This window comes from Vanellus vanellus, assembly GCF_965231255.1.
Source record: "Vanellus vanellus genome assembly, chromosome: 3".
Taxonomy (NCBI): Eukaryota; Metazoa; Chordata; class Aves; order Charadriiformes; family Charadriidae; genus Vanellus; species Vanellus vanellus.
Window position 1 is genome coordinate 56,932,143 of NC_138907.1, and position 25,615 is coordinate 56,957,757.

General features: G+C 45.8%; 1 protein-coding gene across 1 annotated transcript; it reads right to left on the bottom strand.

The window, feature by feature from the left end:
- Positions 1-792: 792 nt before the first annotated feature.
- LRP11 (LDL receptor related protein 11) lies at positions 793-23,591 on the bottom strand (the record flags this gene model as incomplete). The annotated part of the gene is made up of 7 exons (XM_082480669.1): positions 793-947; positions 1,224-1,325; positions 7,086-7,298; positions 8,073-8,198; positions 10,271-10,412; positions 17,710-17,870; positions 23,048-23,591. 7 exons carry the CDS (start codon positions 23,589-23,591, stop codon positions 793-795), a joined length of 1,443 nt encoding a protein of 480 aa, XP_082336795.1.
- Positions 23,592-25,615: the final 2,024 nt, after the last annotated feature.

A 25,615-nucleotide genomic window follows, 5' to 3' on the forward strand; every position in this document is an offset into this window, starting at 1 on the left:
GGTGGGCAAGGCTGGACAAGCCCCGAGCTCCGGGCAGAGCCGTAGCTCTGGGCTGGCGCGCGACTGCTGTCGAGCACTGGGAAGTCCAAACTCTGCTGAGGATTTGCATTTTTTTCATTTTAGCATTTGGTAAGCGTGACTCTCTGCGAGCTGCACAGAGGTTTAAACTATGAACAAGGCGCGTTGTTCTTTAAATCCCAAATTTCATTACAAAAGCTGGTGCTTAGATAGCGATCGCTTTTAATTAACAAAGCAAGACAAATTCTGTAATGAAAATGCTCCCAGTGCATCAGGTGGAAAGTACGCAAATCGGCCTCTGCTGGACAGTGAAGTTCCGCGTTGGTCTGGAGCATCCCGGTCCCCTGAGCGGAGCACAGCGATGGCAGCGCTGAGAAGAGCAGTGTGGCACAGGTGTCCCCCTACGCCTCAGCCAGCGTGGCCGGGGCTGCTCTGGTGCCCTGGTCCCGGGGCACCTTCTGCTGCTGCTGGGACCCCCACTGCTGCGGGGAGGGCAAGGGCATCCCACATCCAGTTTGGGGTGTCCCCACCTTGCAGTGTCTTCTGTGCAAGAGCCAACTGGTCCTACTCTCTGGAGCCTGAATGCTTCTTATTTTCTGAGCGCAGGAGTTTACCCGCTTTTTTAATTTTGTCACCGAAGGGGAAGAACATGTTCCTCATCTCATAGGCTTCTTCTACACTTGAAACTTAACTAAAGGTTTTGGTCCTTTTATAGAGGCAGAGGTTCATGGACACAGGAGAAAGGGGAGAAAACAACTGACCTAAATCCAATTTTTAGAGATACATCCCATTGATGAGGTAATCGGACTCTTCAGATGTAATGGGTCGAGCTTTTTTAAGCTTCTGTCTCACTAAACGCAGTCTGCAAGCTACCATAAGCAGCAGTAAAGCAGTGATGGCCAAGCCTAAGGCTAAGGGTAACACAGCACCTACAATGAGGTTAAGAGAAATTACACTTTATTTAATACAGCGAGAAGTTGGTCGAGAAAACCTGAAATTTTTCTTTAAAAATACAGCTAGTCTATCACTTAGGTGCTAATATTTGCAGCAACTCATGCTGAGAAACTAAACTGTATGATCACACAAGTTAGGAACAGCTCAGAATATTAAAGTACATTATTTGATTCTTGACTATAGTATCTGGATCTATAGCACCTGACTGAAAAACTAGCATAGTTGAAATAAATTCACATGGCTGGTCTTACCTGTTTCTGGGACTGGACGACCACCTCCAAGCTGATCTCTCTTTGGCACAATTATGCCATTCCCATTTTTATCATCTGTTCTTTTCCCTGAGGAACTCTTATCTGCACAAAGTCAAGCAAAATAAATGAATATTGAAGTACAGTGACTTAGGGAGTCTTATCCACAGGACACTAGAATTAAATAATGTGAAAGTGCTTAAATTCAGAAAAAAACCCCAAGTTTAAGAACTTCTGACTCCTATTGTATAACTTGAATTTTTGAAATAATGTGAAAGTAAAGCTAAAATGTAAATTCAATTTTGCATCGCATACCACAATGCATCTCAACCAAACCCAAGTGGGTCGTTTTCCACTGGAAAAAAAGATGGACATAAATTTTCTTTTACACACTTCCATAATGGGGTATAGGCCAATCTGAGCTAATACATTACTAAAGCAATTATATATAGCTGAAAATGAGGCCATTTCAAGTTACGTTGACCTCCATCCCTGGAACCTGCAACACGGGAAACGCGTAGGTTGGCTACACGAATTACCTTAATTTTGCCTGTTACCTGACACATACAGATGCAGAACTGATGTGCTTGGAAGACTTAAAAATACAGGGGGAAGACTTTTCAAAGAGGATGACTTGGAATCACTTCAGTTTTGTGTAGAAGATACAGCAGAGCACTGTAACTACACAAGAATAGACAGCAGATAGATAGTTTGCTGCCAAGAAGTGTTCATCCTGGGACTGCAGGCGGCGGCAGTTTTGCTTCACAGGAGCAAAGAGCAACTCAGCTGGGACTCCCTCCTCCTGCCCTCCCGCTCAAGTCCTACGCCAATAGCTGCGGGGACACTTCGTGCAAGAGCGACGGCTTAATCCACCCACACACCCTTGCAAAAATCAGAAATCCGCCTCTGTTTTTAAATGTAATGACTATATTTGTTTTTTAGCGGTAAATATTGAAGGGCACTTTGACTGTGCTGTGGTATATTTGCTGGCAGCCCTGGGAACTGTGACAATGCCAGTGGAAACGCGCTGTGCTGCAAGAGCTGTAAGATGTGAATGCGAATTGTTGTAACTGGAACTACACGCAGCGGTGGGCGTTGAGGAAGCGTTTGAGTCAATTAGCTTGGAACGTGCAGCACACGCAACCCCCACCCGCCACCACCAGCTCCCACGCGCCGCAGAACGCGTCCCTCAGCGGCAGCAGCCAACGCACACACGACCATAAATTGAAGCTTAAATTTTTTTCGTCGATGCCGCCATGAGGTTAGCGCTAATGTCCCCGCTCTGAGGCACAACACGTCCTTCCAAGCTCTGGCTTTGCTGCCCTGCCCCTATGGCTAGGGGTGCGTAAACACGAACTTCACCTGCTAGGGAATGCCTTAGCAGCAAGCTGCAGCCCTCCTTCTCATTCGGGCTCCTCAAGTTGTTCTGGCATGTAAAGGGGACTGCAGGCGATCCGAAGTGCAAACTGCGCTGGCTTTAAGGTACCTGTATGGTATCAGAGCTGTGCAAAATAACCTCAGTGTAACTGAGACCAAAACCAGCAGCTGTTTTCTGCTTCCGTCTTCCCTAAATGAAATTAAATGAATATTTGTCTTTATTTTGGAAATACCCAAAACACACGGGCTCCTCTTAGAGCTGCTCCAGCCTGTATGATAAGGCTGGATCTGAAGGCCTGTTTTATAAGTTTGCTTGCCTGCCGTTTCAGTAAAGGGAATATTTCAGTCAACCGCTTGTAAAGACATTTGGCAAATAGATCTGAACGTGGAGAGAAGTTTAGCGGGAAAATTTTGGAAGAGTAGAAGAATAACAGAATCCTTTCCATAACACTTGTAGGGTTTTGTTAAGACTTGTGGCTGTTTGTACAGGACTGGAGAGGCTATCACTCAGAGTCAATACTGCTCAGCATCTTATCTGTTATTAACTAGAAAACAAAGAGAGATTTCCCCAAACAGGAGCCTGACGTAAAGCATCTTACGTGGGTTTCAGTTTGTTTTCACTTTCTCTTCATTTTCTAGTCCGTGCCTAGGAAATTGCAAGTTATAGCCCTTTCCAGTTACCCTAAATTAGAGAGCTAGGTAATGGCTACTGCTGGTGACACCTCCGTAGCAAAAGCACGACTAAGGCTCGGGCACTCGGTCAAACGTGGCAATCCCAGCCCCGAACAGCACTGCACGACAGCTGGCGCGGGCGGCCTGGGCAGAGGCAGAGACCCCACGCCAGGGGAACGCAAATCTTCAGGCCGCTGGTGAAGTCAACCCGTCTGCATGACCGTGGTTGCTGGACTGGCGGCTGCTGCCGGGGAAACCAGCCCGCTGCCGACTCCAGCGCGCTTTGCTGCAGCTATAGGTTTGCTGTATTCATTTAGAAGCGCGGCAGCGTGAGAATACGCAGCTGGGCTTGAGCGCTTCCCTGGAAAGGGGCACTTCGGGGACAGCCATGCAGCAATGCTGTGCTGGCCTTTGGAGGAGCTGCAGCCTGGGTTACTTCACTCTGGAGACACGTCTGCCAAGGGAAAGGACTCCTTTATTCACATCGAATGCCTCTTCCTGCATCTGCTCCTAACTACGGAAGAAAACGTTTGGCCTTCCAGCTTGGGCAAAAGCGAACCACGAGTCTGCTGCAGAAGACTCCATGCCCCGAGTGCCTGAAGCGGTTATCTCTAAGTTGGACTTGGTGTTCCCCTGGAGTCACCCGGCTGTACAGCAATCCCACTGGAAAGGCAGGAGTGCAGAACAAGATTCTCCTATTGTCAACAATGAATGACTTCTGGGTTTGGGTTTTTGGTTTTGCCTTCTTTACTGTGACTAGATCCCCTACTAGTTCAGGCAGAATTTTTAAACAGTCCTTACCTCGGACTCGCATATTTTCACATTTTCATACTTAAGCGTAAATCCTTAAAAAGCTTGTATCCAGTCAGAGCCAACATAAGGGGCTACAGGAGTAAAGAAAGCAGGTGAAGGGAAATTTGGAACAGAGAAACTATTAGGAGAAAATGGATTCTGGGAGAAATTTCCCCTAGTATTACCTTCACAGGCAGAAAGCTGATGTTTCTGCTGTGAGAAACTATCCCACAGCAGAAAACATGACAGCTTAGCCCAGCTCCTTTGAAAATGGAGGAAAGATAAATACAGGTAGATAGACAAGGCGGTCTCTTTATTGGACATCTTTATTGGATTCTCTGAGATGACAGCTGCTTATGGGGAGGTAAGTAGCAGAAGGGACCTGTCTTTATTGGTACTGTAACCACCACTGTAATAACCACCACACGCTGTCTCTGGTAGGTAAATTACCCTTAATATTAACACCACCTCTTGCTCTACCTTGCAGTCACTGGATCTAAGAGCATCACGTTTTCCTTCCTGGCTTGTACTTCCATGACAATCTGCAAACGCCAGCTAAGAAATAAGACAAACGTAGCCCTGAATGGAGCGCTCTCAAGCGAAAAGATGGAGCCTGTGCTGCCATATCCCTTAATATGTATCTCAAGTAGACAGCTTTTCACCATGTCGACATTAAAATCATTAAAGCTTTATTTATTTATAATAGTATATCGGGAGCCCGGATGCTTGCAAAGTCAACTCTAGGCCCACAAGCTATGTTATTGTCTTGGTCCAACAAAGACCTTTACGGCATGACTCGGAGGCACAGGTTCTGCCTTGGCACCAGCAGCTGGTCCAGTACTGTCTCAGGAGAGAGTCCATCCCATAACAGGACTTCTCCGAGTGGATTTGCTGAACTTTTGAGGCCGCTGGTGTGGTTTCTGTTCTGTTCAGAACTGCTTACCTCTCCTCAGAAACGCATCCAGCAATTATTGCCCTCCCGAACACTTTTCCGGACAGGTTTCATGGAGCTGCTCCAGTGTTTCTGTGTCTCTCATTTTTGTAGCACCTAATTATTAGATTTGGTCTGTAACCTCCTTGAGATGGCAGTGATGGAGGGAAATCTAATTAATGGATCTGGGTGGATTTTTAGGAAGAGGTTAGATGCCTTTCTCCTCAACTCCGTAACGACCGTGGTGCTTGCCAGTGGGGCAGGACTTGAACCTCTCTGGACCTCTGGGAATCATTAATGTACAGCACGTGACAGCGTGTGTCTGCATGAGAAGACAGCAACTCAGAGCAGATTTTGGCAGTTGCCCTTTGGACCCAGGTACCCAGCACCTTTTCAGGTCCCACCACATACACCCTCGTTGGAACCGATCTGTCAGTGATTTAGGAAATCCCTGAGCTGTTTGCTGCTTTTTTTGGTTAAAAGTATTGGGCTCCTGGGTCAGTAAGGACTGGGTCCTCCTATTCTCCAAGGAAATCCTTAGGTGTCATTTAACTGAAATTAAATTCTGACTGAGCCTTGTCAAAAGACCAATATTAAACCCGCAAGAATTAAAACCAGACATGGTCAGCTGGAAATCTTGCCTGTTTAAAATTAAAAAGATTACAACAGCTTCTGGTAGTACACTAATCACTCAAGCCCCATCACATTTTTTTTAGTTTTATAATATTTTTTTCTCTTATTGTCTACTGCTGTGCAAAAGGCTACCTTGAGAGTGCCATGCTTTTACATGCACTTCCAATTTTAACCTCTAATTACAGGTTGCCGAAGTTGGTGACCTCAATTCTGGCTTTACTTCTGGATTCACAGGTCCAATGGTTTTGGAGACCTACTTAGGAGCTGACTTTCCACCGGAGCCTGCAATGCCCTCTGGCAATTTGATGTTTAGTTTGGGTGGCCCCGTATCAGATGTCATTCAGGACTATGCCAGAGAGAGGGTTTGGAGCAGACTTCAGAATTGTAAGTCATTCAAGTAAGGACCACTGAGGTCATCTACACTGCCAGAAAAGGGGGAAACATTTGAAAGAGGATTTTGCTGTCAGTTCCTACGCATTCACTGAGGCAATCAAATTCTTGAAGAATGTTTTTTTCACTCCCTCTGGGGTCTCCACAGATGAAATAGAAGCATCTGCAGACACATCGAAGTGCCGACCAGGGAAGTGCCCTTTACAAAAGTCAGCAGCAGAGGGCACTGAGCACTGCTCTGCTGTAACAAGGAAAGAAAGCTGTCTCTAATTAGCCGCATCTTGGGCAGCAAGAATCAGTCTGAACTCCGAAGAAATAGGAGGTCTCTGTGCACGCAGTTTTGCTTTCATTCAGTTGCCATTGCAGATCATTTTAATTCACCAGCGAGAACCCTAAAGACACACCGGTTTCTTAGCAGCTTCTGGGGGTTTACCAAGGCAAGGGGCGGTGACTCTGCCTGCAACATCACTACACAGTGACTCACCACAGGCTTGCAGCCGCTTTGGAGAATACTACTGGGGACCTGGGGTTGCTTGTTACCAGAGACTGAGTCTTCTCTATAGTGATAAAAGATTTCTCCTGCCCTGGAGACACAGTTCAGAAAAAAAAAGTGCTAATAATCATCAAGGTATGACTTTTGGGGGAAAAAAAAAAGTCACTGATTAGTACTAAGAGAGATGCAATTACTGTCACCCAAGTTGAACACTACTTTATTATGTTCTCCTGGAGGTACCTCCCTACAGATTTAAAGAGCCTTATACGTCAGCTTACACAGCTGAACCCGTGGTGGAATTTGTATTTAGCTCACTGCATGTTTTGTTCCTTCAGACTGTACTCTTTTCCTCTCCTTTCTACATTTTAACTTTCTTTTGGCACCTGGTAAGAACCGGACTTGACTTTGTAAAGCAAGTTGTAACTTAATTATTCCAAGCTGCTTTTGCATTTTGTACGTTTGCAAATTTTTACTCTTAGCCAGGCATCAAAAGACAATGTAATTAAATTTAAGGCGCAAGACATTTTCTTTCTTTAAAGAGAATGATTTATTGAAACTGATTCGTTTCAATTCTTACCTGGCACAAATCCACTGATTTGTTTCTTTGGTCCCTGAGAAAGCGATTGGTTAGACACGTCTGCATCCACGGAGAGAAGCGGTTGATTTCTGGCAGTGGCTTTCAGGGTGTTTTCTGCAAAGAGGTTTTCATCTGTGTTTTCCGTCAGTCCTACAGTCCTTTGCTGGGTAGTGCCAAGGGCTGCGTGCGTCACCGTCTTCCGGCCTGGGCCGACTGTATCAGCAGAAACAAAAATCATAACTTTTATATCGACTTGAAGGGAATGGGAGTGTTCTGATGGGAGACCCTGTGATACGGGCCTTGAGGCAGGCTAAACAATTTCATCAGGCTCAGGCATATGATGGAATGTGAGTTCCGGGTAGATAGCAAGTTAACAATTGCCCGCTGCCAGTTCTTAAGCAAGACTATACACGTGTACCCTAAAGTGAAATCCAGCAGCTGAAACGTCAATGAAAGAGTGGTTAGCCATTATGCCAATTCACCAAGAATTATGCCAATTGTTGTTCACTTAGCTGAGCGTGGCCACAAACTGAGGATGACTAATGAAAGCGAACAGAGCGGTGGTGAATCAACTGGTTCCCCTATGTTCACGCATTTCCAGCGTTTCAGCGCCTTGCCAGGTGTGTAACTGCACTTGGAACCGAACCTCTGAGACACCCTTTCAGATCAAGACCGGGGCCCTTGTTCCCAGGCTCATCATGAAAGCAAAGAACTGATCTTTTAAATGTTGAGAGCTCTAACACAGAATCTGGCATCTGGGGACCTGTGACAGTTTTGATATGCTTTGAAGAAAAGGGAGTTCATTTCTGAGCACCTGCTGTACGTGGACACTAAACCTTCCCCTGCGCTATTTCCACGGAAAGGCTCTACGGTGGGCGCAAGCTGCTTGCTCACGGGGAGAGAGGCCACAGAAGGGGCATCATTTCCCTTGCATCATTCCAGCTGCAGTTACTTTCCACAACCTACACTGTGGCCCAGTGCACTTACAGTTCTGGCAGAAAGTTTCATCCGACCCATCAGGGCACTGTCTCACGCCGTCGCAGGCAAACGTGATGTCAATGCAGCAGCCATCATCGCAGATAAACTGGTAGCGAGAGCAAACCCCGACACAGGCTGTTGAGAAACAGTTCCCAAATTACCAAAAGAGAAATCCAAGCAGTAAATACGGAGTCGATGATTACAATCTGCAGCACCGAGGAAAAACCAAAACGACGCTATGTCAAGAAGGAGCACAAACAAGGCAGAAAGTTGAATAAAGGCCAGGCTCAGCTATATGACCCTATATTGACACAGAAGCTAATAGAGCTCATAGCTGTTCCTGGCACCCTCATCACTATTCTGGCAATCTCTTTTCACTACAAGAATACTCAACCTGGAAGCTGTTGCACCTTACACCCGGCGCAGCACCCCTACAGCACTTTAAGCTCTGCTGGCCTGAGCTGAAAGGAGATCCTCCCTGGCTTAAAATACCCAGGAGAGGCCTCAAAATAAATAAATAAAACCTCTGTGGCTGTAGCTGCATCTCTCCAACACATAAGTCCCATTACATACCCATTCTGTATTTCTGACAATATGTTACTTTACATGTACACATATGGACTATATGGGATCTTTTTTGGCATGTTTTCTGTAACCTAATTAAAATACTAAAAGAATGCTCGTCATTTATTTACATCAGTAATGTATGTACATGCAGGACATGCCAGAACAGGACTAAACACAAGGTCTCACAAGTGACCTTCACCAGAAAGAACTGAATGCTGCCTGCTTTAATATTTAGACTGCCCTGGAGATGGAGAGTGCGCCTGGACATTTCATTTTGCATACTCAAAGCTTTCCTGAAACCCACCTGGCCTTGTAATTATCAAGTGTTGACAGCTGCGCTTTTGTCTGCCCAACAGCGGTGTAGTTCATTGCTTTGTAAAGCACTATCAAATTCAGTGTTTGGTTTATGTTGTAACAGCAAATCGATTTGCATAAGGAAGTCACAGCCTTTGGCTGTTACTCTGCTATAGACCAAAAAGCTGCGCAATGCTCAGGAAAGTACGGCAGGAACACAGGTGCCTATTTAAAACCCTTAAAATCATACTTAGAAAATGCATGTCCTAAACTTCAGCACTAAGAGTAGCACTGGTTTTGCATGCATTAAGGCACCGTGGACTGATTTAACCATAGCAGTAGCACTTGAATTGCAAACGGACTTGGGGAATTGGAAGAAGAAAAAAGGCAGCAAATCCTCTACGTGCTCCTCCCCAAAGATACCACCGATACCTACAGTAGCAAATAAATAAACCAGCAAACCTCTCTGGCTGCTTTAGCTGAACTAAACGTTAATGAATACAGGCATTATTAGACAGACTTATAACTGGTTTTTTGTAATGCCAATTTATTGCCACTGGGACTACCTTCTCATGCAGAGGTATTGCACTGGTGCAGAGCAAAGTTTTTACTGGTTCAGCTGAACATAGTCATGACGTTAATTTAACCTTTACTTTGTGCCAGAGCAGCAGATCTCTATTAGCAACTTGCTAATTACAATGAAGTTATTACATTCAAGATTGCAGAACTGACGGCCACTGAAATCTAACTTACTTTCTACCTTTTATGTTTTTGACATGTTTCTACAGCTCAGAGTTTTAAAATGATGGGTCAGTTCCAGTTTCAGTTTCCCCAGTAACATAAGGCTTCAATAACAACCATTACACAGAAAAGCTTAAATGCATGAAAACAGGAAACCATCCCATTTTTTAGACTATAGATGCAGGCCAATATTGTTATTAGTTTGTGTGTCACACCTACTATTAACTGCTTTTAACTGTGTCTTCGTTATCACACAAGCCTTGTCATGTTCCACGCACTGTCTGATTATAGAATGAACTGTTAGGATGTGCCTGATGCATATGGCAGTATTTCATTTTTTCCAACCCCGAGTGCTTATTGGCAATAAAAGGCTGAACATAAAAATGCTTGCAAGCATTACTGCTCTAACAAAGAAGTGATGCTTGCTTGCTTCCTCAGTTTGAAACAGCAATTCAGAACTGAAAGCGATGTCATTATGTAATGAATAAGGGCAAAATAATACACTGAAAATGGAGAATAAGATTTCTGCCTCTGTCAAGACCCTTCTTGCTCTGAGTATCACAGCCCAGGTGTCACACAAGCAACGGCTCCAGTCATTTTCTCACCTACTGCCGAATGAACCATGGGCAGAACAGTCACAGAGATGTTGTCAGAGCTCCGCTGACCTGCAGTGTCTGTCACAGTTAGCTGGAATATATACCCGCCTTCCTGGACGTGAGATAGTTTCAGTGTTCCTGGCTGTGGTACCTGATTAAAGAAACACAGTGGAAAAACCCCAAAATTGGTATAAAGGATCCGTCCATAACCTTCTAGGAATAGGCAGCTCATTTCTGTACAATGCTTTTCACACAGGTTAAATACTTCTCTTAAGTCTAGCGAGCCCAATCAAGCATGTGTATCAACCTATAATGTTTTGGTCTTTTTTTATTGCATCCATTTGTAAAAATAAACATGCTTGACATTTATGTACTGATTTTTGTGGTACACTCCATTAGAATCATAGAATTAGAATCATAGAATTGTCTAGGTTGGAAGAGACCCTTGGGATCATCGAGTTCAACCATCTACCCTACTCTACTAAGTTCTCCCCTACACCATATCCCCCAACACCACATCTAAACGTCTCAAACACATCCAGGGATGGTGACTCAACCACCTCCCTGGGCAGTCTATTCCAATGACCGACCACTCTTTCTGTGAAAAATTCTTTCCTAATGTTCAGTCTAAACCCACCCTGTTGGAGCTTGAAGCCATTCCCTCTTGTTCTGTCATTAATTACCTGTGAGAAGAGACCAGCACCAACCTCTCTACAGTGTCCTTTCAAATAGCTGTAGAGAGTGATGAGGTCTCCTCTCAGCCTCCTCCTCCTCAAACTAAACAGTCCCAGCTCCTTCAACCACTCTTCACATGATTTGTCTGCTAGGCCCTTCACCAGCTTCGTTGCCCTCCTCTGCACTCGCTCCAACACCTCGACATCTCTCTTGTATTGAGGTGCCCCAAACTGGACACAATACTCGAGGTGTGGCCTCACCGGTGCTGAGTACAGGGGCACAATCACCTCCCTACTTCTGCTGGCCACGCTATTTCTAATACAAGCCAGGATGCCGTTGGCTTTCTTGGCCACCTGCGCACACTGCAGGCTCATATTCAGCCGCTTGTCGATTAGAACCCCCAGGTCTCTTTCTGCCAGGCAGCTTTCCAGCCACACCTCCCCAAGCCTGTAGCGCTGCATGGGGTTATTGTGGCCCAAGTGCAGGACCTGGCACTTGCCCTTGTTGAAACTCATACCATTGATGTTGGCCCAGTGATCCAATCTATCTAAGTCTCTCTGTAGAGCTTCCCTATCCTCCTGGGAATCAACACTCCTGCTTAACTTGGTGTCATCTGCAAACTTGCTGATGATACACCCTATGTCCTTATCAAGATCATCTAAAGACGTTGAACAGAAATGGTCCCAACACTGAGCCCTGAGGCACACCACTTGTGACCGGCCACCAGCTGGTTTTAAATCCATTGAGCACCACTCTTTGGGACCTTCCAGTCAGCCAGTGCTTGATCCAGCGGATCGTATGCTCATCCAGGCCATGCGAAGCCAGTTTTTCCACGAGAATTGTATGGGGCACAGTATCGAATGCTTTTCGAAAGTCCAGGTATACAATATCAACAGCCTTTCCCTCATCCAATATTCTGGTAATCTTGTCATAGAAGATCAGGTTTGTCTGGCAGGACCTGCCTTCCATAAACCCATGCTGACTAGTCCTGATCCCCTGGTTGCCCATTATGTGGGTTTTGATGGCGCTCAAGATGACCTGCTCCATGACCTTCCCTGGTATCGAGGTTAGACTGACAGGTCCATAGTTACCTGGATCCTCCTTTTTGCCTTTCTTATAGATGGGTGTTACATTTGCCACCCTCCAGTCCATTGGGACCTCCCCAGTTAGCCATGATTTCCTGTAAATGACGGAAAGCTGTTTGGCGAGCATGTCTGCCAACTCTTTCAGCACTCTTGGGTGTAGCCCATCCGGTCCCATAGACTTGTGTGCATCCAAACGGCATAGCAGGTCACTGATCTCTTCCTCTTTAATTGTGATGCTCTCATTCTGCTTCCCCTCCCTGTCTCCTAGCTCTTGAGGCTGGGTGTCCAGGGAACAGCTAGTTCCACTGCTAAAGACTGAGGCGAAGTAGGCATTGATCACCTCAGCCTTTTCCTCATCCTTTGTAACTATGTTTCCCTCGGCATCCAATAAAGGAGGGAGATTTTCCCTAATCCTCTTTTTGTTATTAATGAATTTATAGAAACATTTTTTATTATACTTAACAGCTGCAGCCAGGTTGAGCTCTAGCTGCACTTTGGCTCTCCTTATTTTCTCCCTGCATAGCTTTGCTACATCTTTATAGTCTTCATGAGAGACTTGCCTTCCTCTTTCAAAGGTCGTAGACTCTTTTTTTTTTTTTGAGATCCAGCAAGAGATCCCTATTTAGCCAGGCTGGCCTCCTTCCCCGCCTACTTGTTTTTCAGCACATGGGAACAGCCTGCTCCTGTGCCTTTAAGACTTCTTTCTTGAAGTATGTCCATCCTTCCTGGACTCCTGTATCCATAAGGGCATCCTCCCAAGGGATTCTGTCTAGCAGTCTTCTGAACAGATTAAAATTTGCCCTCCGGAAGTCTAAGGTGGCAGTTTTGGTAACCCTTCTCCTTGTTTCTCCAAGGATCGAGAACTCAGTCATCTCATGATCGCTGTGCCCTAGACGGCCTCCAACCTTTACTTCCCCCACAAGTTCTTCCCTGTTCACAAGGAGCAGGTCTAGGAGGGCACTATCCCTGGTTGGCTCACTTATCAGCTGCATGAGGAAGTTACCCTCCACACATTCCAGGAATCTCCTGGATTGTCCCCTGTCTGCCGTGTTGTATTCCCAGCAGATATCGGGAAGGTTAAAGTCCCCCACAAGTACAATGGCAAACGACTGCGATATTTCTCCCAGTTGCTTACAGAAGGCTTCATCCACCTCACTGCTTTGGTTGGGAGGTCTATAGCAGACTCCCACAGCGATATCACCTTTATTTACTCTTATCCTAATCCAAACACTCTCGTCCCTGTTATCACATTACCCACAGGTGTGGATCTTACCCCTGGAGAACAAATGGAACCATAAGTTTAACTCAATTTTTTCATAGTTAGAAATGTAATTTTAGAGGGTAGGCAGTAAAATATTTTGCTCTCTATCGAGTTGGTCTTTTGGCAATATACATGTATTCACAGAAGTTACTTTTGCTACACATTGATTTATGATATGGTGACTGATAGCAATGCTTTATTAATAAGACTGACCATCTTTGCCCAGTATGACATTTAATGTAGTCATTTGCAACTTTTACAAATTGCCAGACTGAATTTTTCCATGCTCCATGCTGAATTTCCATGCCTTGCTCGGAACTGCAAGGAAGTTCACCTATAATGAGTGATCTAAACATTAGGTTTCAGAAAGTCACGTGAGAGAGATATAAACAATTTAAATTGGGTTAGATAATTAAAAAATTAGTAGAATAACTTATTTTATCATAATTTAAAACAGGTGCCAAACTGGCATTACTAGTACAATGGTCATTTAGAAATAAGTTTTTATAAAATGAGTATGCTATTTGTATCAAATGCTGAACTTATTCTAACCTTGTGACAATTACTAGTCACAAATATCTCCAGCTGCCTGAAAATTCAGTAGCTACAAAGAAGCTCTACAGGTTTATTGGACATGTAGTGTATTTTTACAAATGAAGCATACAAGGCTATCTTTGTAACTTAAAGGTACATTAAAAGCCTCTGTGACTATCTTAAATATTAAAACCAAAATTCAATAAAGACCTTTTGTTTTGCTTATTTAAAGGTGGTTTTCATGCCTAGAAGAGAACAGGAATTTACGATAAATATAAGAATAGAGTCCTAGACCTAGCTTTATAGCAGGGTATATTGATAAATTCGTTTTTCTCATCTGGTAAGTGAATTTCCTAACTGAGATTTCTTTCCTGTTCTATTTATCCAAATGCACTCAGTTATCTGATCTTGCTGTTGATTAACTCCTGATGGAGTATATGACTCTTTAGAATATTATTATTTATTGTATTATAGAAGTCAACATGAATCATAGGATCATAGAATGGTTTAGGTTGGAAGGAACCTTAAAGATCATCTAGTTCCAAGCCCCCTGCCATGGGCAGGGACACCTCCCACTAGACCAGGTTGCTCAGAGCCCCATCCAGCCTGGCCTTGAACACCTCCAGGGACAGGGCATCCACAGCTTCTCCGGGCAACCTGTTCCAGTGTCTCACCACCCTCAGAGTGAAAAATTTCTTCCTAATATCTAATCTAAATCTACCCTTTTTCAGTTTAAAACCATTACCCCTCGTCCTATCACTCCACTCCCTGATAAAGAGTCCCTCCCCATCTTTCCTGTAGGCCCCCTTTAGGTACTGGAAGGCTGCTATAAGGTCTCCCTGGAGCCTTCTCTTCTCCAGGCTGAACAACACCACCCCTCTCAGCCTGTCTTCAGAGAAGAGGTGGTCCATCCTTCTGATCATTTTCGTGGCCCTCCTCTGGACTCCCTCCTCTGGACTCAGTCCAACAGGTCCATGTCCTTCTTATGTTGGGGGCTCCAGAGCTGGACACAGTACTCCAGGTTGGAGGGTCTCACCAGAGCAGACTAGAGGGGAAGAGTCACCTCCCTCACCCTGCTGGCCATGCTTCTTTTGATGCAGCCCAGGATATGGCTGGCCTTCTGGCCTGTAAGCACACATTGTTGGCTCATGTTGAGCTTCTCATTCACCAACACCCCCAAGTCCTCCTCCTCAGGGCTGCTCTCAATCCATTCTCTGCCCAGCCTGTATTTGTGCTCTAAAAAACACCCGCTGCTGTTCACTGTGACTGCTGGGAGAGAAAATACGGTATTTAAAACTCATGAGCCATGGAGTCCCACTCTCTTCCCGGTGCAGAGCCAGAGAAACACCACTGACTTCTGAATAGGCCGCCACTCCTCCTGGTGACCTCTGTGCTTGCCTTTTTATCTCCGTCCTGCCCTGAAGAATGCCCGCCTGTACCTGCTTTCTTACAAACTTTGGCTCAAACTAGAAATTTTCCAGGCAATCAGCATTTTAAAAGCCCAAGAATTGCCTACAAGTGTCAGAGAGCTGTGCAGCTACAGCATGTGGGTACCAATCTGAGAAGCAAATTATCTAAGAAGCAATAATAAAGCACAACAGAAAAAAAAAATCCCCTGGTTTCCTTCTACAATACGATAAGTCCTTCCCTCTCCTGCACCTTCTATTTATTTTTTGGTACATAAGTGCAGTCCAACAGCTGCCTTTTATCTTCTTTAAACACAGCCCCATTCTCCCTTGTAGTTCTGGATTCATATACAGTTTTCTAAGAATAGGTAATATTAAGTCCAGTAACTTTAGGATAGCAACTAAAGCACTTAAGATAGCAACTGAAGATTATACAAATAATCACAATTATTAATTCAACTCTAAAAATAAAATTATCGTGGATAATCATCAGGGTACATATCTGTGACAGAAAACCCCACCCATTTGAACAAAATGGAAAAATATCTAAATATAAACCTGTGTCAAGACTGTTTTCATTTATCAAATATAAAGAAAAAACAAGACTAATGTTAATTTTGCAGGTTTAAATAAACATAACAGTGGTGTCTAATTTATGGAGTGACTCTGAGTAAAGGTAAAACCATGAACTTTAAGTTTTTTAATTAACTTCTAAATCATGTTACTCTAGGTATGTTACTCTACGTCACAGATAAATTTAAAGAGTATTTGATTGCTATTTACAGAAAATAATACGGCACAGGGTCAGATTAACAAGTCTTGACACTAAAATGTTCATTTTATCCATACAACATCTAGCAACTATTCTTAAAGCTTCATTCAGGTCTTTTCTATGTATTCTGCTCTTTGCATTCCTTATGAAAGCCTTCTGACTTTTTCATTTTCAAGCCAATAAAATAATTAATGAAGATGAACAATCTCACAGTTGTCTTTGACATAGTTTCAGGTTGCAGTACAGCCTCAAGTAATTCAGAACTGGCTGACTGCAGTCACCCTTCCACAGCTGTGGATCTTGCAGTAGAAGATAAAACTTGCAAAAGTACGTAGCATTGGCTTAACTAAGACTTTGAACACCCCTGCTGTGTTTTCTGCAAGGTGTGTGGTTAAAAAAATTACTTGTGCATAAATTTCAGTAACTATTCACCAGAGAAATCCACTGTCTTCTTAGGGTTCATCCAGCAGCATGTTCCCTAACCATGACATAGTGATTTTCAATTACCTACACATTACCTACACTGCCCTCCAGGAGACTAAGGAACAACCAACTGCTACCTTGAGTTTTTCCACAGATGACAATTTTAGGTTTCAATGCATTTATGTTCGGCAAAACTCTGGTTTGCTCTATCATTACAATTCTTGAGTAACTTTGCTGATATTGGTAGTTTGTCCAACTTGTCTTTGATGTTACTGAGCTGAGCAGGCATAAGCAGCAACTATCAGGCACTGCTCACGGCGGCACTGGCATACATCGTTTTGGGTTTTGGACTGGTCCCGTTGCTCATCCTGTCCTCTTTAGACTCTTTGTATCCATCAGCAGCATCTCAGCAACGGCAAGGTCTATGGTCCACACCTTTTTCCCTCTACATGTCCCTCCTGCTCTAGGTGGAGTCCCTGCTGAGCCCTGAATATTGTGGGCTATGAAGAGACTGTGATTATGCTCTGTGGGTTTGAGACATTTTTCCTTTCCTTTTCTGCCGCTCTCAGAGCATTCACAAAGAAGGGCATGATGGAGAATCCCTCTTTTGATGGTTACTTTTAAGTTGAAACCAAATTGCACAGATGCACAGAAATTGTACAGATGCAATAAAACAGTACCTCAAGATACAAGGTCTACATCACACATTGCTTTGCAGTTTCTCCATAAGCACTGGCAGAAGACTGTTGGTGAAAATATCTTATTATTTTTAATAACTGAATTACTAATGTCTCTCTACCTTGGATCACAGAAGCCAAAACACAAGTGCAGTGAGCACAAACAATGGTGAAAGACAGCAGCACTGAAATACAGTAGAGTATTAGCATCTACTTGTTTGCTACTGGCTGTCTCATGCCATCCTGGATACAGATGAACTGTATAAAACACTAGAAATAATCACTGGAATAACCTCCCCAGGGACACAGTAGAGTCCCCATCACCAGAGGTTTTCAAAATGTGACTGGACGGGGCACTAGATAACCTCATCTATGGATGTGGCTCCCCGGCCCACAAAAGGTTGGGCCAGATGATCTTCCGAGATCCCTTCCAACCTGGGCTGCTCTATGGTTCTATGAAATAAACGCTCAAGTCGTACAGTCATCCTAAATTTGGTGTCTGGTAGCCATACCCATTTGAATACATTTAATAATTTTAGTTCTACATTTAAAACTGTGCTGTAACGAACACAACAATCTGTGAACGACTGGCCATGTGCAAAGTTGCATGTGTACCTTCATTTCAACCGATGAGTCACCTTGCAGCAGCGTCCACTCGTACTGCACAATTCCACGGTCATCTGAGCTTTCTCGGCCATCCAAAAGCACCCAGTCGACAGGTGACTGCAGCACAATATCTTGTCCCGCCTTGCACTGTGGAGGCTCATCGTATTCTTCTTCAATAGAAAAAAAAGAAAAAGAGAAGCTCAGTTATTTATCGGGGAAGCTGAGTGATTATTTATACAAAACATATTTCTTCTTGGTTACGGTATTGACTCACCACTGTGCAACTGAAAGACAGGACATGTAGGACACGTTCATTAGTGCACATTTGATCAGGTAAAGTGGTATCTACTTAAATTTTAGTTAACTCTTCCATATTCAGTGATGTCTTCAGGAAATAAGTGCTACATTAGAAGCACACGGCATAGAAAATCTCTCTATGTACATGGACGTTTCACTAATCCAACCAGATTGTGAGCATCAGTGTGTTTTTTTAATTTGAACTGAGGAAAATGGATTTAAATATGAATTGCATACATATTCAGATGGCAGTTACTGCACACCTTTTTAGCGCTCTGCATAACTTAATACTCTTTTAGTCTCTTTTTATAATACATCATTACAGGAGTGAAAGGCTTGTTTAACATAAGCTGGCATCCTCGTGAAGCAGTGCACAATAACATAATGATTAAAAATAATCAGAAATGACCGCTGATTTTAAGTGCCCAATTTAAGACATGCAAAGCTTGATTTTCAGGCTATTTAGGATTCTTCGCATTTTTTTTATATTCAAAATACAATTCCTTTTGATTAAAATTGTGAGTACTAAGTACTTTTGCTGTCTTTCAGGTTAGACTAACAAAACCCATGGTACATTAAGTGAGAAGGGGTTCAAGTAATTCGCTCTGCAACCTTCAGGCAGCGCAGGGAAGAGAGAGGGAGAAAATCTAGTTCTACAAGTCAGCGTTTGACTGCTTTAGCCACAAGATCGCATCTTTCTGCAGTTCCCTGCCCAAGCTTTATTCCTTCCCTGGGTACGAGATGTCCAGCACCCTGAAATGCCAAGGGGCCTTCTGCTCTTCCACCTCTGCAAAGGTTATTGACGTTGAGCTCAGGAAAGCACCTAATGAACACAAGGCTGTAACTTCACACTCAGTGTGGGCAGAGCTGCACGAGGGACGGAAGAGGCGCTTCCCCATCAGCGGAGGGATTCTCCCTTCCACGTGCTCCGCTCCAGTTTCAAGAACTTGCTCGAAGGCACAGAGCTCATGGGAACAATAGGGAAATTTTTTATCACTGACTGAATGGCTAACTTTTTAGTTCTTATTTTTCTCGGAAGTAGGTAAAGCATAGAAAATATCAAGACAAATGCCTTATGTTAGGAAAACGTACAAATAACAGAAAACAAAGTCTAATAATAGAAAGCATGAAACTGTTCTTGCTCATCCAGCTGGTACAGGAAGCTTTGCCTAATTTGCATACACTCAGTTCTCAAAACCAATGATGTTTTAAAACCAACATTTATGTGCAAAAAAAAACCCCAGAAGACTCATTGATAATAAACACCGTCATTATGGTGCCAGGGCAATTTTCCTTCGGTATATATGAGTTATGTACAGTCTTCACATGATTATTTACTTCACCAATTGCTGTCAAAAAGGGAAAAACCTGGATCTGAAACAGCACAACCCATTCTTCCACTTCTGCTTTGGAAAGAGGTTTCATGTCACCTGTCTTGTTTAAATGACTCAATCAGTGCGCTGCAGAGGCAGAGGGAAGCCCTGCTTTCCCTGGGCCCTAAGCAATAAGGGTATTCTCTTCCCGGTCTAACTTCATACTCCAGCAGCCTGAGCTGCAATGGCAGGACCACTTCACATTGGGGCAGGTCACAGAAATTCACGCCAGCTCTTTGCTAAAGATGAGTGAGGGACCACAATCAGGCCTCTGGTCCCAAAAGATGGAGGCACCATGCCTTTGCTTGTAAGCCACCAGAGCATCTTCAGAAAGGTAAGTTAATGGCAAATCAGGTCCTCTTTTGCTCTAGTAAAGAAAAAAACTAGCCCGAAACAGACATCTGGCATGGGAGGAGACAGCCTATTGAGCTAAGGACTCTTTCCACAGAGAAGTTTTCAGCAATGGAATACGTTATCCTTAGCGAGTGAAACACCTCCATATCTGGGGAATACATGCTTCTAAAAAGTCAGCACAGAACAGCAAGGAAGCATACTCAGGAGCCACTTACAACCACTACTCACAGGAGTAAAGGACTATCAGCCACAGGTTAGCAGAAAAATCAAGCTCAGAAAGCATCTTTTAACTTCTGTTTCTAACTTTTATTTAGGTTGAATGTAAATAAGCAATATGAAACTGATATCCAGAGCAACACTCCAAGATGCTGGAGCTGGCTGCTTCCTAGAAAAGGGGCTGCAACTTTACAAGCATCACTTTTTTCTTAAGGGGGGACACAACAGGCTTAATTTATTCTGCTTCCTCCATCCTTTATACAGACTTGGCCTGCTGATAATGAAACTGCCAGCTAGTTGCCTGAATGAAGGCTTTGTTATAAAAGGTTATTTCACTGCTGATTCCTGAATGTCTCTGATATCAGTTTACCTTAATGTTGAATCCTCCCATTGCTCACCCCTAGTGAGTAGCACAGAAGGAAAGTCAGACATTTCTGGTGAGGCACTCAAGTCTTCTTGCTTTCTATGCCAAAATTTTAAAAATTTGCCTAAAAAAGGCAAAACCAATTACCTCTTCTTTCAGTATGGGCACATGGGGTTTCATTGTTAACACAGCACAAACTGCCTGGAAGTGCAAAGTAAATCCACAGCCAAACCAACACAAACTGGGTGTAAAGTGAAGGACTCGGATTTGCACTGAGTAAATCCGAGTTCAGTCTCAGAAACTCATCCCACCGCTGACTGTTCTGGAATTACACAGAGATACACTTGATCTGAATAATACGTATGTGTCATTAATTGGTCCCATAATTAAATACAAAATTGGGTGATCCTTAACATAAATGAAACCACAACACCCTAGAAATCCCTGTATACTAATGCTCAGAAATATTTTGGAATTATGAAGACACCACGTTTATGGATAAATGTTGGTTTGGGAATATCAAAAAGAAAACAGAAGAAGACTCAACACCATAGTGCTCTAAAAAAACCCCTAACCAAACAACAGGTAAAATGTGATCCCCTTGTAAAAGACAATCTTGAAATGTAAAGCTCTTTCCTAAATGCAATCATGGGGTGACATAAAGGAAAAGAGATGTGCCTTCATCGTCCTGTGATGATGCACTGTTGTCCAAATTAATTTTTCAATGTAGTTCAAGAATGCAGCGGGAACATAACATCAGACAGCAAAATAATTCAATCTTAGTTTTATCTCTCCTGGTCTATGTTACAGCTGACAGATGTTTGAATAAAAGTTCATTCTCCTTCGTGGCTCTGCTTCGGCTCCAGTGTAATTGCATTAAGAAGTCATAATCCCCTGTTTCCAATACCACCATCACCCACAAGACAGACTTTTAAATAAACCCAACAGGACACAAAGCAATTTGCAGATTAGGAATTGAAATTGCCTTGCAAGCGCAGTGCTGATAGTCATGAAAGCTACCTACAAGGCAAGGCATTCAAGAATTCAAGGAATTCAAGATTTCTAATGGGCAGAGTACCATTTGAACAGTAGTATTATTTATACCATGCCATAACTGTACTCTGCATCAGGGCCAGGTTTGAAGAGAATTAAGGCAGTTCAAAATGATGAAGGACATTTGAAGGTATTTTCAAAGGTTTTCAAAGAAGCCTAATTCTCTGTGACTTTGATGCAAAATCTAGTCTCAAGCCTTCTACCTTGCAAGTGCATACAGGCCTATAAAACTTCATTACCCCAAAGCTGCTACATATATAGTACCGTGGATTTAATACTTCCCCCACTGAAAATGTCAAAATCATATCTTGGGTTTTTCTGGTATCTTAAGATCATCTTTACTGCCACAAGTTCCTCCCCACAGCTCTCTAGTTTCCCTGCCCATGCACTTTGCAAAAAATACTTAGGCATCGTAACTCCTGTAAAAATTGGGCCCCTGTTCTCTCTTATCACCAGGGGATTCCCGTTGGCGTTCTCACAAAACAGTCTGGACTGGAGGGAGGATTGAGCCCTGAGGTCTCCCCTGCCAAGGGAGCAGCAATAGCAGGTGCCATCTGGCCATTCTGCTTTCATTCACACCACCACCAGGTTTCCTTCACGTTGCATGCAGCAACTCATTTACTTAAGTTGAGATACATCAGTGAAGAAGATGAAGAAGAGGACATTTAGGAAAGTATTGTCAACAGAAGGTAATGAAATTAAGACAAAATGGATTAAGATGCAACTGTTTAACAACAGGAGGTGGGGGAGTGCAAGGCAGGTCTTTGGATCGGATGCTATGAAACAGACTCCAAATTTAGAAATCCACACTTGTTTTCATCCGCAGCTGTTTGCTCTGGGTTACGTTGTTCCTAAACACGCTCCAGGGCTGGACAAACTGCAGCTTTTGCTGCGGCCCGGACTCCAGAGGTGGTGACACGGAGCCTCCGTGCTGCTTCTGGACTACCTGTGAGATACCCGCCTCTTCTCCAGCCTAGCTCCCAAGCTCTTCAGCAGGAAAAAATCGAAATTAAGTGAACGAGAAACCCACTTAGGTGATAACATTCGCACAGCATCCCCAAGAACGAAGGAAGGGTACCTGCCCGCTCCCGAGCTATGCGTCCATCAGGCTCTGGCATCGCTGACACCCGCGGTTCGCTCCCTCCAGGGCGCCCACCACCCGCAGGTCCCCCGGGGGACCCGGATCCCTGCAGCGGGACCCCTCCGGTCCCCCCCGGGGGTGCGGGGACCGCCAACACGTTCATCCCACCGGCCGCTCCCACCCACCGGCGGTCACCCACTCCGGTTTCCCCCAGCTCGCACACCCCGCAGCGCCCTCGCACCCCCGGGCACGGCTGGGCCGCCTCTCCCCGGCTCCGGGGGGGGGGGGGGCGCCGACGGCGGGCGATGCCTCAAGACCCGGGCGCCCGTTCCCGGCGCCGTGGAAGCCGCACGGAGGGTTCCCCCCCTCCCCGTCCTCACCAGCTCCCCCGCGGGGCGGCAAATGGCGGCGAGAGGGCCCCGGCCGCCGGCCCTACCCGCCCCCGCGCCCAGCGCCGGCTGCCGCCATCTTCCCTCCCGCCGTGGGGCCGCCGCCCCCCGGGCCCGGAGCGGCGCCCGGCCGGTGCCGCCCTACCCGCGCGAGGCCATCTTGGTCCGGGCCCCGCGATCCCCTTCCTCCCCCACACCCCCGGCCGGCGGCGGCCCTTACCCGGCGGCGGGGCGAGGCCGGCGGGCCGGCGGCTGTAGGTGCTGTAGCCGCGGTGCGGGGCGAAGCGGCAGACGGGGCGGCCGCGGTGCGTGCAGTTGAAGAGGTAGCAGCCCAGCTCCGCCGCCGCCGCCGCCGCCGCCGCCGCCGCCCCCCCCCGCGGCCGGCCGGGCCCCTGCACCACGGCCAGCGTGCAGCGCGGCTCGGCGCAGCAGGCGTCCAGGCACTGTCGCCAGCCCGCCACGCCGGCGGGGGCCCGCAAGAAGGTGGCGCCGGCCGCGATGGAGTCCTTGGTGCGGATGATGGAGTCGGGCCTGGCGGAGAAGCTGCTGCTGCCACCGCACTGCTCCCCGCCGCCGCCACCGCCCGCCGCCGCCGCCGGCGGTCCCGGCTCCTCCTGCTGCAGCTGCCGGCGAAACTCCTCCAGCAGCGACTCCACGCCCGAGATCTGCGAGCGCAGGTCGGCCAGCGGCGCCGCGCACTGCCCGCCCGGCAGCACGACCCGCCCGCCCAGCGCCGCCAGCAGCACCAGTATCAGCGCCGCCATGGCCCCCAGGCGGCGGCGGCGGCGGCGGCGGCGCGCAGGCGGGAGCGGCGGCGGGAGCGGCGGGAGCGGCTCCCCCCGCCGGCACCCGGGAGGGCGGCGCGGCGGCGCTCAGCACCCGCCGCTCTGAACAGCTCCGCGGGGCGGGGCCGCAAAGCCCCGCCTCCCTAGTCCTGGCCCCGCCCCTGCCCCGCCTCTCCGCCGGCCGCCCCCCCCCGCCCCTGCGCCAAGGGCCCGGTCAAGGTGGGGGCGGGCGGCGTGTCCCCCTCGCCTCCGTCCCGGCCCGGCCCGTCCCAGCCCCTAAAAGAAGCGGGTTTCTCTGCAAACGTGCCCCAAACGCGCTCCGCTGCCCTGGCAAACGCGTCATATGAACTCCTGCCCATGTTGTCTGCCACTCGCGCGAGACGCCGGGCGTAAATATTTATTTATAAATAAGGGGCTGTGTGCAGCGAGGTAACTAACACTTAGAAATACACGGAAACACTTCTTTACGGTGAGGGTGACAGAGCACTGGCACAGGCTGCCCAGGGAGGTTGTGGAGTCTCCTTCTCTGGAGATTTTCAAGACCCGCCTGGATGCAGTCCTGAGTAATGTGCTCTGGGCAATCCTGCTGTAGCAGGGGAGTTGGACTAGATGATCTCTAGAGGTCCCTTCCAACTCTGAAAACTCCGTGATTCCGTGAAATATTTGGGGTGGGTGGTCACTGAAACCGCTGGTGGTTGTGCGAACATGAGGAAACAAACAAAAAAATCAACCCCCAAAACTGGGGAGGGCTTCATCCCAGGTATAGCATTTCTGCTCAGAAATTAAAAAAACCCAAACAAACAAAAAGCAAAAAACCCACGGAGCCAGGAGTCAAAAATGTCACGAGCAAAGCTGTGACTCTTTGGGTTTTAGCAAATTATCCCAGATGGGATCTTCACCAGCCAAGATGGTGCTGAAGAACTTTTTGAAGCAAAGGCTAAATGAGTTTTAGAGAAATGCTGCACATTAAAAATCATCAGTTTTGCATCGGTCACAACTTTTAATTTTATTATGAAATTAAGGCTGATTCTGTGACACAAATTAATAACAGTATGCCCTACCTGAAAACCAGCAAACCCCCAAACATCTGCCTTGTTAGTTTTTCGTCAGATGGATGGAACCTGGAAGCACTGGAATGGCACTTTGGGAACTAACCACTAGCATTAAGGAAGATAAACATGCCCGTAAATGTATGGAGATGGTGATGGGCTTTGCACTGCACACAAAGGGGTGGTATATGTATTTTTAATTTAGTAATGAGAGGTCAAGGGGTTGCTCGGTGTTTCCATATTGGTTTGTTCAATTCTTGCGAGCATCTTTAAGTATAGACTCATACATTTCTTGAGTTACTGGAAAAGTCTTAATAGTTGCATCAAAAAATGATCATTATGGCCAGGTATTTTAAATAGCCTTCCTATTTTTGGGTTGGTTTAGGCCATGTTCCCAGCATAACTCAGAGTTGCCTCAAAAAAAAAAATCTACTTTAATATTCTGCCATCATGGGCCCTTAGGGGTTGCCCAGGAAATTTGCATGCAGCTTACAGTTTGGATTATGATTTTTCCTCCTCCTTCCCCAAATCATGGGACTGTGGCTCAGGGATCCTTCGAAGCGGTTGGCCCGTCAGCAGTGAAGCTTTTGAAGATTGCTTTTCTCTGGCTATGTGCTCCAAATTTCTAGAAATTACATTTTTGAGACCTTCCATTTCCTATCAAATTGAGTTGAAACTGGTCAGTGCATTCAAAGGTTATAGGAGGACGGAGCAGCTGGACAGTAAGATGATATAATCCTCATTTCCTTTGAAAATCAGGCTAAACTGCCATGATTCTGTCATTGGGGAAAATTTTGGAGAGGTGATCAATCTATTTATCATAGAATCATAGAATGGTTTAAGTTGGAAGGAACCTTAAAGATCATCGAGTTCCAACCCCCCTGCCATGGGCAGGGACACCTTCCACTAGACCACGTTGCCCAAGGCCACATCCAGCCTGGCCTTGAACACCTC